The sequence below is a fragment of the Pecten maximus genome, chromosome 2, assembly GCF_902652985.1.
Source record: "Pecten maximus chromosome 2, xPecMax1.1, whole genome shotgun sequence".
Lineage (NCBI taxonomy): Eukaryota > Metazoa > Mollusca > Bivalvia > Pectinida > Pectinidae > Pecten > Pecten maximus.
Window position 1 is genome coordinate 42,668,467 of NC_047016.1, and position 15,908 is coordinate 42,684,374.

The 15,908-nt window shown below is 38.6% G+C and overlaps 1 protein-coding gene across 1 annotated transcript; it reads left to right on the top strand.

Moving 5' to 3' along the window:
* The first annotated feature begins 298 nt into the window (after positions 1–298).
* Positions 299–15,025, top strand: LOC117322150 (28S ribosomal protein S18b, mitochondrial-like). The gene is made up of 6 exons (XM_033876916.1): positions 299–435; positions 7,192–7,345; positions 12,758–12,852; positions 13,232–13,303; positions 14,149–14,275; positions 14,833–15,025. The coding sequence occupies exons 1-6, from the start codon at positions 373–375 to the stop codon at positions 14,946–14,948; spliced, it is 627 nt and encodes a 208-aa protein (XP_033732807.1). The 5' UTR covers positions 299–372; the 3' UTR covers positions 14,949–15,025.
* The last annotated feature ends 883 nt before the right edge of the window (positions 15,026–15,908 follow it).

Genomic DNA, 15,908 nt, shown 5'->3' on the forward strand with positions numbered 1-15,908 from the left:
GGTAATTGGAGCAGTTGCAATTATTTTGATATGAAAAAATCTGCAGAAAACATCGACCTTTTTAGAAACTCCGACGAAGCCATTCAGAAGAAGTGAATAATTTATGTATAGACTTCAACAACTCGCCTTATTTAGCTTCTGAAATATTGAGATGAGATCAAATGAAAATATACATTTGAATTTGAGTTATTTTTTTAATCAAATGGCATCTAAACACAATTTTCCCCAAAAAACATTTCAAGAATCTAATAACCCCCATACAGCGAATGGACCCTACCATAAAACATTTCTATGATTTAGATCGGACGAAATCGTAGTCAATAAGACACTTCATTCGACATTGGAGGCTTGCAGCTTTTTTTTGCACAGAAGATGTTTCGTGCTATTCACATTAACGCGTGCACACAAATTCTTCAAGAATTAGTAATTTCAAAGGTGACATGTTTATACTTATATTAACAATACGTTTTGAGATTGATTCAAAACCCTAACTCAGTAAATTAGGGCCGGATACCCCTACTGTAGTATCTAATGAAACCACGTTCATAATGACGTTCATACTGCTTTCAGTTGGAATTTATTGGCTGATGAATGCCAACTGGACAAAGGCAAATTTAATGAAGCGCGCTGGCACTTCAAGGTGAGTTTGCCTGTGTCCAATTGGCATTCATCAGCCCATAACTGCCAACTGAAAGTAGACCAATGCTTATATTTACATTTGACAACGATTTGAAAAGACTTATATCCAAGAATGATATCGTCAAAGACGGAACAGCTTTTTCAACAGCCATCTTTCGTTATCGCCGACGTGACAATTATGACGTCACAATAATAATGACATCAAAATAAAGGTTTGGAAGTTATGGACTCGTAACCTTCAAGTGAGCTTGGTAAAATTATATAGTGGGGCTGCAGTGTAAATGTAAATATACCGGTATATGTGCTGAACCCATGGGCCAACTTCCTTTAAACTCGCTTAAATTATGAAGTAGAAATTCAAAGGAAGACCAAAAGGTTGAAAATAATATCTCATTCGAAGTCTGTTCAAAATTCCTCTAAATCATTGAAAATATTATTGATCATATTCACAAAAAATGGTTAAATAACATGTACTTTTATATTTAAGTTTTAACATTATTTCTACTACACCATTTTCAAACAATAATTACTCGCTTACCATAAAAATGAATAAAAAAAAAATTCAAGGGCAATGTTTTTAGGTTATCTGCATGACCTTGGGCAGGATGACCTAGAGCCATCTACTCCTATACGTATATGAGATCTTATTCCACCTGATTACATTGGTGGATATTGCGACCTCATATCCCCTCAGCGTGTTTTTCTTGTAGCTGCCAGCGCCCTGATTCTAGGGCGAGACGAAAAAAGTGTCATAAACCATCTAAAACGATAATTTTTGTTAACAAATATGTGTACGCTTACTTGTTGATGGAGTATCAATCCATTTATGCACAAACTGTTGATGGACACCTCTTAAATATAACTATATCCACAATAATTCACTTGCAACCTACTGTGTTAAATATTGGGTCACTGAAACAACTTTGCTGTTCCTGGTTATTACAAAATACGGAATGCAAATAAATGGAAAACGTAGCGTAATATTTTCACAGCGTTTCGTTTGTTTCGTCTATTTCAACTCCATATTTGGATAAACCGGAAATAACCTCGAGAGGTCACAATCAAAACAAGTATGGCGGTATATACAAATGGGACTTACGCTTAAACGACAAAAGAGGCTAATAATCACTGATCTTGGATATAGATATGGATACACGTGTGACTTTGTGTATTTATGATAGATAAATAGAATAAGGTAGGTCAGATCATATGAAATGTGAGTAAAGATAACTTTTAAACGACTTTAATTAGGTGGGTCACAGCAACAGGTTTTATGCGCGGTGGTGATTAGAGGTTACATGACAGCCTGTCAAAAGTTTCCTGTCGTGTAAACCTCTAATATTATTGGAGTATACGTAAGAGCCATCATGCTTCATCTGTAGTCCACTGTGCGTTAACTTTTCACATTTTAAACTTCTTCTCAAAGCGGTAACCTCCAGACACATGGTGACAGCTTTTTTGTAAGCCAATCTTACAATGCTGGTAGGTTCCCCTTAGTTACTAGTTGTGCATGTCATTTTTAGGTCATCTGACCCGAAGGGTCAGGATGACCTATAGCCATCGTGCTTCGTCCGTCGTCGTCCGCCGTCCGCCGTCCGTAAACTTTTCACATTTCAATCTTCTTCTCAAGTTCCACCAGTGGGATTAAGCTGAAACTTTCCTGAAATGATCCTGAGATGGTCCTGACCAAGTGTTGTTATTTTTCGGGTCAGTCCGAAATCCAAGATGGCCGCCATAGCCACCATTTTGAAAACACATTTTAAACTTCTTCTCAAGTTCCACCAGTGCTGTTGGGCTGAAACTTGCCAGAAATGATCCTGAGATGATCCCGACCAAGTGTTGTTATTTTTCGGGTCAGTCTAAAATCCAAGATGGCCGCCATAGCCGCCATCTTGAACTACACATTTTAAACTTCTTCTCAAGTTCCACCAGTGCTTTTGAGCTGAAACTTGCCTGAAATGATCCTGAGATGATCCTGACCAAGTGTTGTTATTTTTCGGGTCGGTCCAAAATCCAAGATGGCCGCCATAGCCGCCATCTTGAAAAACACATTTTAACCTTCTTTTCAGGTTCCACCAGTGCTATTGAGCTGAAACTGGCCTGAAATGATCCTGATATGATCCCGCCCAAGTGTTGTTATTTTTCGGGTCCGTCCGAAATCGAAGATGGCCGCCATAGCCGCCATCTTGAAAAACTTATTTTAAACTTCTTCTCAAGTTCCACCAGGGCTGTTGGGCTGAAACTTGCCAGAAATGATCCTGAGATGATCCCGACCAAGTGTTGTTATTTTTCGGGTCGGTCTGAAGTCCAAGATGGCCGCCATAGCCGCCATCTTGAAAAAACACATTTTAAACTTCTTCTCAAGTTCCACCAGTGCTATTGAGCTGAAACTTGCCTGAAATGATCCTGATATGATCCCGACCAAGTGTTGTTATTTTTCGGGTCGGTCCAAAATCCAAGATGGCCGCCATAGCCGCCATCTTGAAAAACACATTTTAAACTTCTTCTCAGGTTCCACCAGTGCTATTGAGCTGAAACTGGCCTGAAATGATCCTGATATGATCCCGACCAAGTGTTGTTATTTTTCGGGTCCGTCCGAAATCCAAGATGGCCGCCATAGCCGCCATCTTGAAAAACTTATTTTAAACTTCTTCTCAAGTTCCACAAGTGCTATTGAGCTGAAACTTGCCTGAAATGATCCTGATATGATCCCGACCAAGTGTTGTTATTTTTCGGGTCGGTCCGAAATCCAAGATGGCCGCCATAGCTGCCATTTTGAAAACACATTTTAAACTTCTTCTCAGGTTCCACCAGTGCTATTGAGCTGAAACTTGCCTGAAATGATCCTGATATGATCATGACCAAGTGTTGTTATTTTTCGGGTCGGTCCGAAATCCAAGATGGCCACCATAGGCGCCATCTTGAAAAACACATTTTAAACTTCTTCCCAAGTTCCAGCAGTACTATTGAGCTGAAACTTGCCTGAAATGATCCTGATATGATCCCGACCAAGTGTTGTTATTTTTCGGGTCGGTCCGAAATCCAAGATGGCCCCCATAGCCGCCATTTTGAAAACACATTTTAAACTTCTTCTCAAGTTCCACCAGTGCTGTTGGGCTGAAACTTGCCTGAAATGTTCCTGAGATGATCACGACCAAGTGTTGTTATTTTTTAGATTGGTCTGAAATGCAAGATGGCCGCCATATCCGCCATCTTAAAAAACACATTTTAAACTTCTTCTCCAGTTCCACTGGTGCCATTGAGCTTGAAATTGGTGAGGATGTTAAGGAAGGAGTGCCAACAAAGTGTTGCTATTTTTTCGGCCTTGTAAAAACTTTGGCATGGCAGCAATGGCAGCCATTTTGTAACATGATTGCGCAATCATGGTTTTCCTGAACAACACCTATTTCAAACTTCTTCTCAAATTCCACTGGTGGGATTCAGCTCTAACTTACCAGAAATGATCCTTAGATGGTCCAGACCAAGTGTTATTATTTATTGGGTCGGTCAGATATCCAAGATGGCCAACAGTGCCACTATATACTTGCTACAGAGAATGCATACTACAATAATATAAGGGTTTTAATTTAGTCAGATGACCGTTAAGGCCCCTGGGCCTCTTGTTAGACTAATCAGGTTGGGGAAACAAAATGGCTGACAGTCGGCCATTTTGTATTTTGACATTTGAAGATTGTTAACTCTATTTTAATTTCTTGAAAAGTACTTGATTGATATTTCTTAAATTTCACATGTAGGTTCCCCTTGGTTCCTAGTTGCCCCCAGGACAGAAATTAATTTAGATCTAGATTTTTAGGTCATCTGACCCGAAGGGTCAGGATGACCTATAGTCATCATGCTTCGTCCGTCGTCGTGCGCCGTGCGCCGTGCGCCGTCTGCCGTGCGCCGTCCGCCGTGCGTAAACTTTTCACATTTTAAACTTCTTCTCAAGTTCCACCAGTGGGATTGAGCTGAAACTTGCCTGAAATGATGCTGGGATGGTCCTGACCAAGTGTTGTTAATTTTCGGGTCGGTCCGAAATCCAAGATGGCCACAATTGCCGCCATTTTGAAAACACATTTGAAACTTCTTCTCAAGTTCCACTGGTGAGATTGAGCTGAAACTTGCCTGAAATGATCCTGGGATGGTCCTGAGGAAGTGTTGTTATTTTTCAGGTCGGTCAGAAATCCAAGATGGCCGCCATGGCAACCATCTTGAAAAACACATTTTAAACTTCTTCTCCAGTTCCACTGGTGTGATTGAGCTGGAAATTGGTGAGGATGTTAAGGAAGGAGAGCCAATAAAGTGTTGTTATTTTTCGGCTATGTAAAAACTTTGACATGGCAGCCACGGCAGCCATTTTGTAACATGATTGCGCAATCATTGTTCTTCTGAACAACACCTATTTCAAACTTCTTCTCAAATTCCATCAGTGGGATTCAGCTTTAACTAACCAGAAATGATCCTGAGATGGTCCTGACCAAGTGTTGTTATTTTTCAAGTCGGTCAGAAATCCAAGATGGCCGCCATGGCAACCATCTTGAAAAACACGTTTTAAACTTCTTCTCCAGTTCCACTGGTGCGATTGAGCTGGAAATTGGTGAGGATGTTAAGGAAGGAGAGGCAACAAAGTGTTGTTATTTTTCAGCCTCGTAAAAACTTTGACATGGCAGCCACGGCAGCCATTTGTAACATGATTGCGCAATCATTGTTCTTCTGAACAACACCTATATCAAACTTCTTCTCAAATTCCACCAGTGGGATTGAGCTCTTACTTAACAGAAATGATTTTGTGATGGTCCTGACCAAGTGTTGTTATTTTTCAAGTCGGTCAGAAATCCAAGATGGCCGCCATGGCAACCGTCTTGAAAAACACGTTTTAAACTTCTTCTCCAGTTCCACTGGTGCGATTGAGCTGGAAATTGGTGAGGATGTTAAGGAAGGAGAGGCAACAAAGTGTGGTTATTTTTTGGCTTCGTAAAAGCTTCGACATGGTAGCCACGGCGGCCATTTTGTAACATGATTGCGCAATCATGGTTTTTCCTGAACAACACCTATTTCAAACTTCTTCTCAAATTCCATCAGTGGGATTCAGCTGTAACTTACCAGAAATGATCCTGAGATGGTTCTGGCCAAGTGTTGTTATTTATTGGATCGGTCAGAAATCCAAGATGGCCACCATGGCCAACAGTGCCACTATATACTTGCTACAGAGAATACATACTACAATAATAGAAGGTTTTTAATTTAGAGTCAGATGACCGTTAAGGCCCCTGGGCCTCTTGTTTAGATTTACAGTTGGGGTTCAAAAGTATGCCCAAAGTAAAGGTGAAACATGTTGGTATAATTAAACTGAGCCTGAAGTTACTAAGGAAAAAGTATAAAATGCGAGAAATGCTGCACTTTCCAATCAGGCTAGTAAGGTAGTCACCAGTAGTTACCTGCCCACTGGCCAAAGCTACTAGCCTGGGTCATTGGACCTGGATATTTTCTCACCCTGGTACCCATTCAATTTTGAGTCTGATTGGCCATGGGAAAACCCAGTAGCTGACAGACAACTTGGATTTTGACACTTGAAGTGTTTATGCCCTTGCCATGAAAAAATGGGAGGGGGGCATATAGTGTTACCCATGTCCATCCCATGTAACTAGCTAACCTCAGGAACTGCTGATGTGATCCTAGCCAAACTTTGGAGTGTCAAGTGGCAGTGTGGGCATTTATGTCTTAGGCATTTTCTAGATTATTGATATATTTCAGAAAGTTCTTCTTTGAACTTTATTAGAATCCTATGTAGGTTCCACATGTTATCAAATGCATAGGAGGAAGAGGGGAAAAAAGGGAAAAGTAGAGAAAATTTAAGTCTTCATAGGACTGATTATGATCATTCAATGGTGGGCATCAAGATCCCTCTGGGAACTCTTGTATATATGGAGGGTCTGTTTCACCTGGAAGGGCAGGGCCCAATAAAACATAATAAGATGATTAGGTTTTAATGTCGACCTCAATTTTATTTTGATCTTCTTTGAAACCAGAAAGCTGAACGTTAATTAAAGGAAATATCCTAAATGGGAAAAGTATATGTAATATAACTTTGAATGCTTTCCGCCTTCGTCAAAATTACTTAAATAACAGATGAGCGATACAGGACCAATGGACCTCTCTTTTCAATCGGTTTGACTTCCTGTTTTGTCCTTTGTAGTTGCTCCTGATCTGTAGAAATCCTTTCAGCCTTAAAGCCTTTGCCCAATAATGCTCCAGAGCAAATTGGATCAAAGTCCATTCAATAGTTCAGGACAAGTAGCAATTGAAATGATTTACCTATATTTCCCTATTGGGGCTCTGGTCCCAGGGGAGCCACACACCCGTTTATACAATATATTAATTTGACCTCATTGGACCAATAATGCTCCAGGCCAAATTTGATCAAAATCTATTCAGCTTTCAGAAAGACGACTATTTAATATAGATTCAGTTTAGTATCTACATGTACATAAAATGTTATTCATCAATTGGCACATTTTGTTGTTCTCAAAGAGCTCTTGTTTGTATTACCAGGCAGTACAACAGAGATCTTTATCCGTGACTTGTGCTTGTCTCAGGAAAAGAAATGAACAAATAGATGAAAAGGAACCTGAACGGGATTCTAGAAAAGGAATAGATTACAATGTTGCTGATGCAGAAATAAGTAAACAATACCTGCAGAGTAAAGGTAGGTCAGAGTTTTAATGCGGACATCCATCATTGTGTCTAATATGGACATCCAACATGGTTCTAATATGGACATCCATCATAGTTCTAATGTGGCTGTCCATCATAGTTCTAATGTGGCTGTCCATCATAGTTCTAATGTGGACCTCCATCATAGTTTTAATATGGTCGTCCATCATAGTTCTAATATGGTCGTCCATCATAGTTCTAATATGGCCGTCCATCATAGTTCTAATGTGGCTGTCCATCATAGTTCTAATATGGCCGTCCATCATAGTTCTAATGTGGCTGTCCATCATAGTTCTAATGTGGCCGTCCATCATAGTTCTAATGTGAACCTCCATCATAGTTCTAATGTGGACATCCATCATAGTTCTAATGTGGAAGTTTTCATAGTTCTAATGTGGACATCCATCATTGTTCTAATGTGGACCTCCATCATAGTTCTAATATGGCCGTCCATCATAGTTCTAATGTGGCTGTCCATCATAGTTCTAATATGGCCGTCCATCATAGTTCTAATGTGGCTGTCCATCATAGTTCTAATGTGGCCGTCCATCATAGTTCTAATGTGAACCTCCATCATAGTTCTAATGTGGACATCCATCATAGTTCTAATGTAGACATCCATCATAGTTCTAATGTGGACATCCATCATGGTTCTAATGTGGACCTCCATCATAGTTCTAATGTGGCTGTCCATCATAGTTCTAATGTAGACATCCATCATAGTTCTAATGTGGCCGTCCATCATAGTTCTAATGTGAACCTCCATCATAGTTCTAATGTGGACATCCATCATAGTTCTAATGTAGACATCCATCATAGTTCTAATGTGGACATCCATCATAGTTCTAATGTGGCCGTCCATCATAGTTCTAATGTGGACATCCATCATGGTTCTAATGTGGCTGTCCATCATAGTTCTAATGTGGCTGTCCATCATAGTTCTAATGTAGACATCCATCATAGTTCTAATGTAGACATCCATCATAGTTCTAATGTGGACATCCATCATAGTTCTAATGTGGCCGTCCATCATAGTTCTAATGTGGACATCCATCATGGTTCTAATGTGGACCTCCATCATAGTTCTAATGTGGACCTCCATCATAGTTCTAATGTGGCTGTCCATCATAGTTCTAATGTGGACATCCATCATAGTTCTAATGTGGACGTCCATCTTGGTTCTAATGTGGACCTCCATCATAGTTCTAATGTGGACATCCATCATGGTTCTAATGTGGGCCTCCATCATAGTTCTAATGTGGACATCCATCATAGTTCTAATGTGGACATCCATCATAGTTCTAATGTGGCTGTCCATCATAGTTCTAATGTGGACATCCATCATAGTTCTAATGTGGCTGTCCATCATAGTTCTAATGTGGACATCCATCATGGTTCTAATGTGGACCTCCATCATAGTTCTAATGTGGACATCCATCATAGTTCTAATGTGGACCTCCATCATAGTTCTAATGTGGACCTCCATCATAGTTCTAATGTGGCCGTCCATCATAGTTCTAATGTGGACCTCCATCATAGTTCTAATGTGGACCTCCATCATAGTTCTAATGTGGACCTCCATCATAGTTCTAATGTGGACCTCCATCATAGTTCTAATGTGGACCTCCATCATAGTTCTAATGTAGACATCCATCATAATTCTAATGTGGGCCTCCATCATAGTTCTAATGTGGACCTCCATCATAGTTCTAATGTGGCCGTCCATCATAGTTCTAATGTGGACATCCATCATAGTTCTAATGTGGCTGTCCATCATAGTTCTAATGTGGCTGTCCATCATAGTTCTAATGTGGGCCTCCATCATAGTTCTAATGTGGCTGTCCATCATAGTTCTAATATGGACATCCATCATAGTTCTAATGTAGACATCCATCATAGTTCTAATGTGGACATCCATCATAGTTCTAATGTGGACCTCCATCATAGTTCTAATGTGGACCTCCATCATAGTTCTAATGTGGACATCCATCATGGTTCTAATGTGGACCTCCATCATTGTTCTAATGTGGACATCCATCATAGTTCTAATGTGGACATCCATCATAGTTCTAATGTGGACCTCCATCATAGTTCTAATGTGGACCTCCATCATAGTTCTAATGTGGACATCCATCATAGTTCTAATGTGGCTGTCCATCATAGTTCTAATGTGAACCTCCATCATTGTTCTAATGTGGACATCCATCATAGTTCTAATGTGGACCTCCATCATAGTTCTAATGTGGACCTCCATCATGGTTCTAATGTGGCTGTCCATCATAGTTCTAATGTGGACATCCATCATGGTTCTAATATGGACATCCATCATAGTTCTAATGTGGACCTCCATCATAGTTCTAATGTGGCTGTCCATCATAGTTCTAATGTAGACATCCATCATAGTTCTAATGTGGCCGTCCATCATAGTTCTAATGTGAACCTCCATCATAGTTCTAATGTGGACATCCATCATAGTTCTAATGTAGACATCCATCATAGTTCTAATGTGGACATCCATCATAGTTCTAATGTGGACCTCCATCATAGTTCTAATGTGGGCATCCATCATAATTCTAATGTGGACATCCATCATAGTTCTAATATGGCCGTCCATCATAGTTCTAATGTGGACCTCCATCATAGTTCTAATGTGGGCCTCCATCATAGTTCTAATATGGCCGTCCATCATAGTTCTAATGTGGCTGTCCATCATAGTTCTAATGTGGCCGTCCATCATAGTTCTAATGTGGACGTCCATCATAGTTCTAATGTGGACCTCCATCATAGTTCTAATGTGGACATCCATCATAGTTCTAATGTGGACTTCCATCATAGTTCTAATGTGGGCATCCATCATAATTCTAATGTGGCTGTCCATCATAGTTCTAATATGGTCGTCCATCATAGTTCTAATATGGCCGTCCATCATAGTTCTAATGTGGCTGTCCATCATAGTTCTAATATGGCCGTCCATCATAGTTCTAATGTGGCTGTCCATCATAGTTCTGATGTGGCCGTCCATCATAGTTCTAATATGGCCGTCCATCATAGTTCTAATGTGGCTGTCCATCATAGTTCTAATATGGCCGTCCATCATGGTTCTAATGTGGACCTCCATCATTGTTCTAATGTGGCCGTCCATCATAGTTCTAATGTGGACGTCCATCTTGGTTCTAATGTGAAGGTACGTCATGGTTTTAATGTGAAGGTACGTCATAGTCATAGAATATTTCAGGATGTCCAGGTCATGTTCTTGATATGATGGTTGGTCAGGGTGACTTCTGCTGTTGCTCACAATCGCAATTCTAGAAATAAGTTATACCTACAAAGTCAGCAGACTTATTTAGACTTATTTGTTGTTAGCTCACATGACACAAAGTGCCAGTGAGCTTACAGTATAGCACAGGAGTGAGCTTCCATGGTTCGTTCATCTGTCTGTCAACTGAAAAAAAAAATATATTTAAGCAAAAAATGGGAAAAAGCACATAAAAGTTCCCTTATACATGTAAATGACCTTGACCTATTTTCAAGATCACATAGGTCAATTATGATAAAATGTTAAAGAGTCCTCTTTTCAAGTTCCAGAAGGCCCATGCAGTGGGCTGATATTTTGCCAGCAGGTTCCTAGGACAAAGTGGTATAAAGATTCCTCATAAATACATTGACTTATTTTCACAGTAAAAAAAATAATGTGTGAATCTTCTTCTCAAGTTGTTCTAATAGACCCAAAGTACTCATCTTTGGCTTGTAGGTTCCTGCTGTGGAGTGCTGTGAAAGTTCCTCACACCAGGGCCCTTGACCTCAAGTCTTTAAACAACATCTTCTCAATAAGCAATCGGCCCAGAGTCTTGATATTGGGCCTTTAGTATGCTGGGTGAAGGGCTCCCAAGTTATTTCAAATGAATGGCCTTGACCTACATTCAAGTTCACAGGGCTAGAATATGCTAAAATCTTTTAAACAACTTCTTCTCAATAACTGAGAATCTTAGCGACTTGATATTTGGTGTGTAGCGTGCTAGAATGAAGGTCTATTGAATTTGCTCCAAAGTATTAGCTTGACATATACTATTCCAAAAGATCAAGTCTTACCTTCTCAAAAACTAAGTCATACATAGTGTCATGATATTAGGCCATATTGATAGTGAAACGAAAGAATTCAAGACCTTTTTCAAATCATGACCTTGACATGCTTTCAAGGTCAGAGTAGTCACATGAGTTGAAATTCTGCACTTCAACAAGACCAGGGTCATGATATTGGGCCAGTAGAGGTGTTGAACTTAAAGTCAGCATTGGTCACCATAAACTTTGATTTTGAATCAGCAGGTGAGCTATACAAGTCATTTTGGCCTCTTGTTATTACATATATGATAAAGTGTTATGCATAATTATCACAAATGATATACAGTCTGTGTTGTGTGTAATTATTACATATGATATACTGTGTTGTGTGTAATTATTACATATGATATACTGTGTTGTGTGTATTTATTACGTGATACACTGTGTTGTGTAATTATTACATGTGATATACTGTGTTGTGTGTAATTATTACGTGATACACTGTGTTGTGTGTAATTATTACATATGATATACTGTGTTATGTGTAATTATTATAAATGATATACTGTGTTGTGTGTAATTATTACATGTGATACACTGTGTTGTGTGTAATTATTACATGTGATATACTGTGTTGTGTGCAATTATTACATATGATATACTGTGTTGTGTGTATTTATTACGTGATACACTGTTGTGTGTAACTATTACATGTGATATACTGTGTTGTGTGTAATTGTTACATATGATATACTGTGTTGTGTGTAATTATTACTTGATATACTATGTTGTGTGTATTTATTACATATGATATACTGTGTTGAGTGTAATTATTACATATGATATACTGTGTTGTGTGTATTTATTACATATGATATACTGTGTTGAGTGTAATTATTACATATGATATACTGTGTTGTGTGTAATTATTACATATGATATACTGTGTTGTGTGTAATTATTACATATGATATACTGTGTTGTGTGTAATTATTACGTGATATACTATGTTGTGTGTATTTATTACATATGATATACTATGTTGTGTGTATTTATTACATATGATATACTGTGTTGTGTGTAATTATTACGTGATATACTATGTTGTGTGTATTTATTACATATGATATACTATGTTGTGTGTAATTATTACATATGATATACTGTGTTGTGTGTAATTACTACATATGATATACTGTGTTGTGTGTAATTATTACATGTGATATACTGTATTGTGTGTAATTATTACATATGATATACTGTGTTGTGTGTAATTATTATACCTGTGTAAGTGATATACTGTGTTATGTATAGTGATAACATAATTATACCTTGATTTGATCAGCATACAGAGACACATATGGCGATGATCCTGTGTGGAAACACTACAGACGGAACTTTAGAGGTCACATTGCTCCGGAAACAAGGATAACTTGTGTGGTTGGTATTATTAACAAACAAAGAACAAATTCGTGTATTCATGAATTTCATGTATACCATAATAAACATTAGTTTTAATTTTCTCTTGTTATACCTCTTATCGTTTACATACATTACTTCAAAATAAAAGAATTTTCTTTGTGCTTGCTTTTAACAAAATTATTTCTTTGAATAATTCAGGTCCTCATGATAACATTGAGCAAAATACGTAAAATGTATTGGTTAATTCCTTCAAAACTCACTACTAAAAAGGAATTAGTGCCAATCTTTCTGCAAATTCTGGATTAAAAACGCTAACAATCTTTGTATAGTTTTGATAATTTGTATAAACTGCAAAGTTAATTATTTTTTTAATTGTATTTTTTCATATTTGTTTCAGAGAAAAAATGTAATCAGTACAGGAAATGCTTGTCCTGTCTGTAGAGATCAGTTCCTGTGTGTAAGCTATAAGGTAGGTAGTACAGTATTTAAGTTCAGGGTACATACATATATAGGTAGGTACTATGACAGTTAGGGGTCAAATTGACTGAAATCTCAACAATCTTCTTCTCAAGGTCCAAACAGATGGAAGAATATTTTAATTTCCTTTTCAATAAGCTTTCCCCTTCGGGAGTTAGTAAAATATACTATAGTTTGTGTAGAAAAACGAGACTTCTGAGCATCATTTGTTAATTTGCTCTTTTGGAATACATGTATTGAATTTATTAATCATTTAGGATATCAGCATGGGATAGCAGTTTTATGGGGCTGAGTAATGGGCATGGCCAAAATGAGTCAAATTGACAGAAATATATATTGTATATAGATTGTAGGTCACCATTAAAGCCCATGAGCCTCTTGTTGGTATTTCAATACCATAACAGACTCGGACAATGCATCAATGCAAAACCCTACATTATGATTCACCAAATGCATCAGAGAATCATATCACCTCTGTTATAAATATTGTATACCATTGTCTGATACATCACTGACATATTACAGTCAACATAAAAATTGGAAATAGTCACTTTGTCATTATTGCCACTTGCTGCCATGTGAGCAATTCAGGTCTGCTGGGCCTCTTGTTATCCAATGATTCAGAGCAAGATTGGAAACATGAGAAAAGTTGAGAACAAAAGATCAATCTTTCATAGGACCAGTAAATTCGTTCAATGGTGAACACCAAGATCTCTCAGGAATCTCTTGTTCTGCCAGGCTCTTTTTATGCTGATATATTGTTGATATCCTTTTTTATTGTATCTGAAACACAACTATGGCTACTATGGTTTCTGACATAATTTACTATGGTTACAGAATAGGGACCTTCTACAGCAGTTTTTGGACCCCATGACAGGCGAGGTTCTGCCTAGTAAAGTCACAGGTGTATGTCAGAAGCAACACCAACGCCTACAGTTTGAGGTTGCCAAGGCCCAGGATTATGGTAAGATGAAAAGCTAAAGCATTTTCAGTAGCATGCTTTCTGTCATCTGTCAAGGGATCACTTTGTTGGCATTCAGCACTTTGTGAAAGTGGTGGCCATTTTGAATTTTGTAAGTTGAAGTTTGTTATCCTTATTTCTCAGAAGGTTCTTGATAGTCCTTTCTCTGTAATCTTATGCACTTCAATGATTAAGAGTAAAAGACGAACAATGAGAGAAGTGGAGAAAATGACAGTATTCAATGATGGATGCCAAGATCACTGTAGGATCTCATGAGTAAAGGGAGACAATTAGATTGTTGAAAAATAAAATAAATATAAAAAAAATTAGATTGTTTAATTCTTAGATGTCAAGATACCAATGACCATTAAATGATGTATGGATACTATCTATGATATGAGGTATTCCAGAAATTGTAACACCTTTAAATTATAGTTTTCAAATTAAAACAGTAGACTTTGTGAACACTGACAGACGATTTTATCCAGGTAATTGTCCTCTATATGTACACCTGTTTGTTTCCAGCTCTTTATCAACTCATTTTTTGTTTTTTTTAACAGGGTATTTAGAAAAATATTTTCCTCTACGAAAATACAACTATTCCGAGTACTACAGATTAGCAGGTTTGACAAAGGAAATGCTTGATGCGGAGACAGAAGAAATGTCACATTCATGAGACCAGATATGAACAAGATTCACACACCGGTTGATTGTAATCAGACAAAGGGAAATTAAATCATTTATATTTATCTACTCTGACTTATGGTTCTTTTTACCACATAAACCCACTGACCAGCCACATGTTACATTATTGATTAGTCACATGTGATGTCACCGACACTCATCGGTCACACGTAATGTCAATGACACTCGCCAGTCACACGTGATGTCACCGACACTCAACGGTCACACATGATGTCAGACACTCGCCAGTCACACATGATGTTACAGACACTCAACGGTCACACATGATGTCAGACACTCACCAGTCGCACATAATGTCACTGACACTCACCAGTCACAGATGATGTTACTGACACTCACCAGTCACACATGATGTCAGACACTCATCAGTCACACATGATGTCAGACACTCACCAGTCACACATAATGTCACTGACACTCACCAGTCACAGATGATGTTACTGACACTCACCAGTCACACATGATGTCAGACACTCACCAGTCACACATGATGTCAGACACTCACCAGTCACACATGATGTTACTGACACTCACCAGTCACACATGATGTCAGACACTCACCAGTCACACATGAAGTCAGACACTCACCAGTCACACATGATGTCAGACACTCACCAGTCACACATGATGTCAGACACTCACCAGTCACACATGATGTCAGACACTCACCAGTCACACATGTCAGACACTCACCAGTCACACATGATGTCAGACACTCACCAGTCACACATGATGTCAGACACTCGTCAGTCACACATGATGTCAGACACTCACCAGTCACACATGATGTCAGACACTCACCAGTCACACATGATGTCACTGACACTCGTCAGTCACACATGATGTCAGACACTCACCAGTCACACATGATGTCAGACACTCACCAGTCACACATGATGTCAGACACTCGTCAGTCACACATGATGTCAGA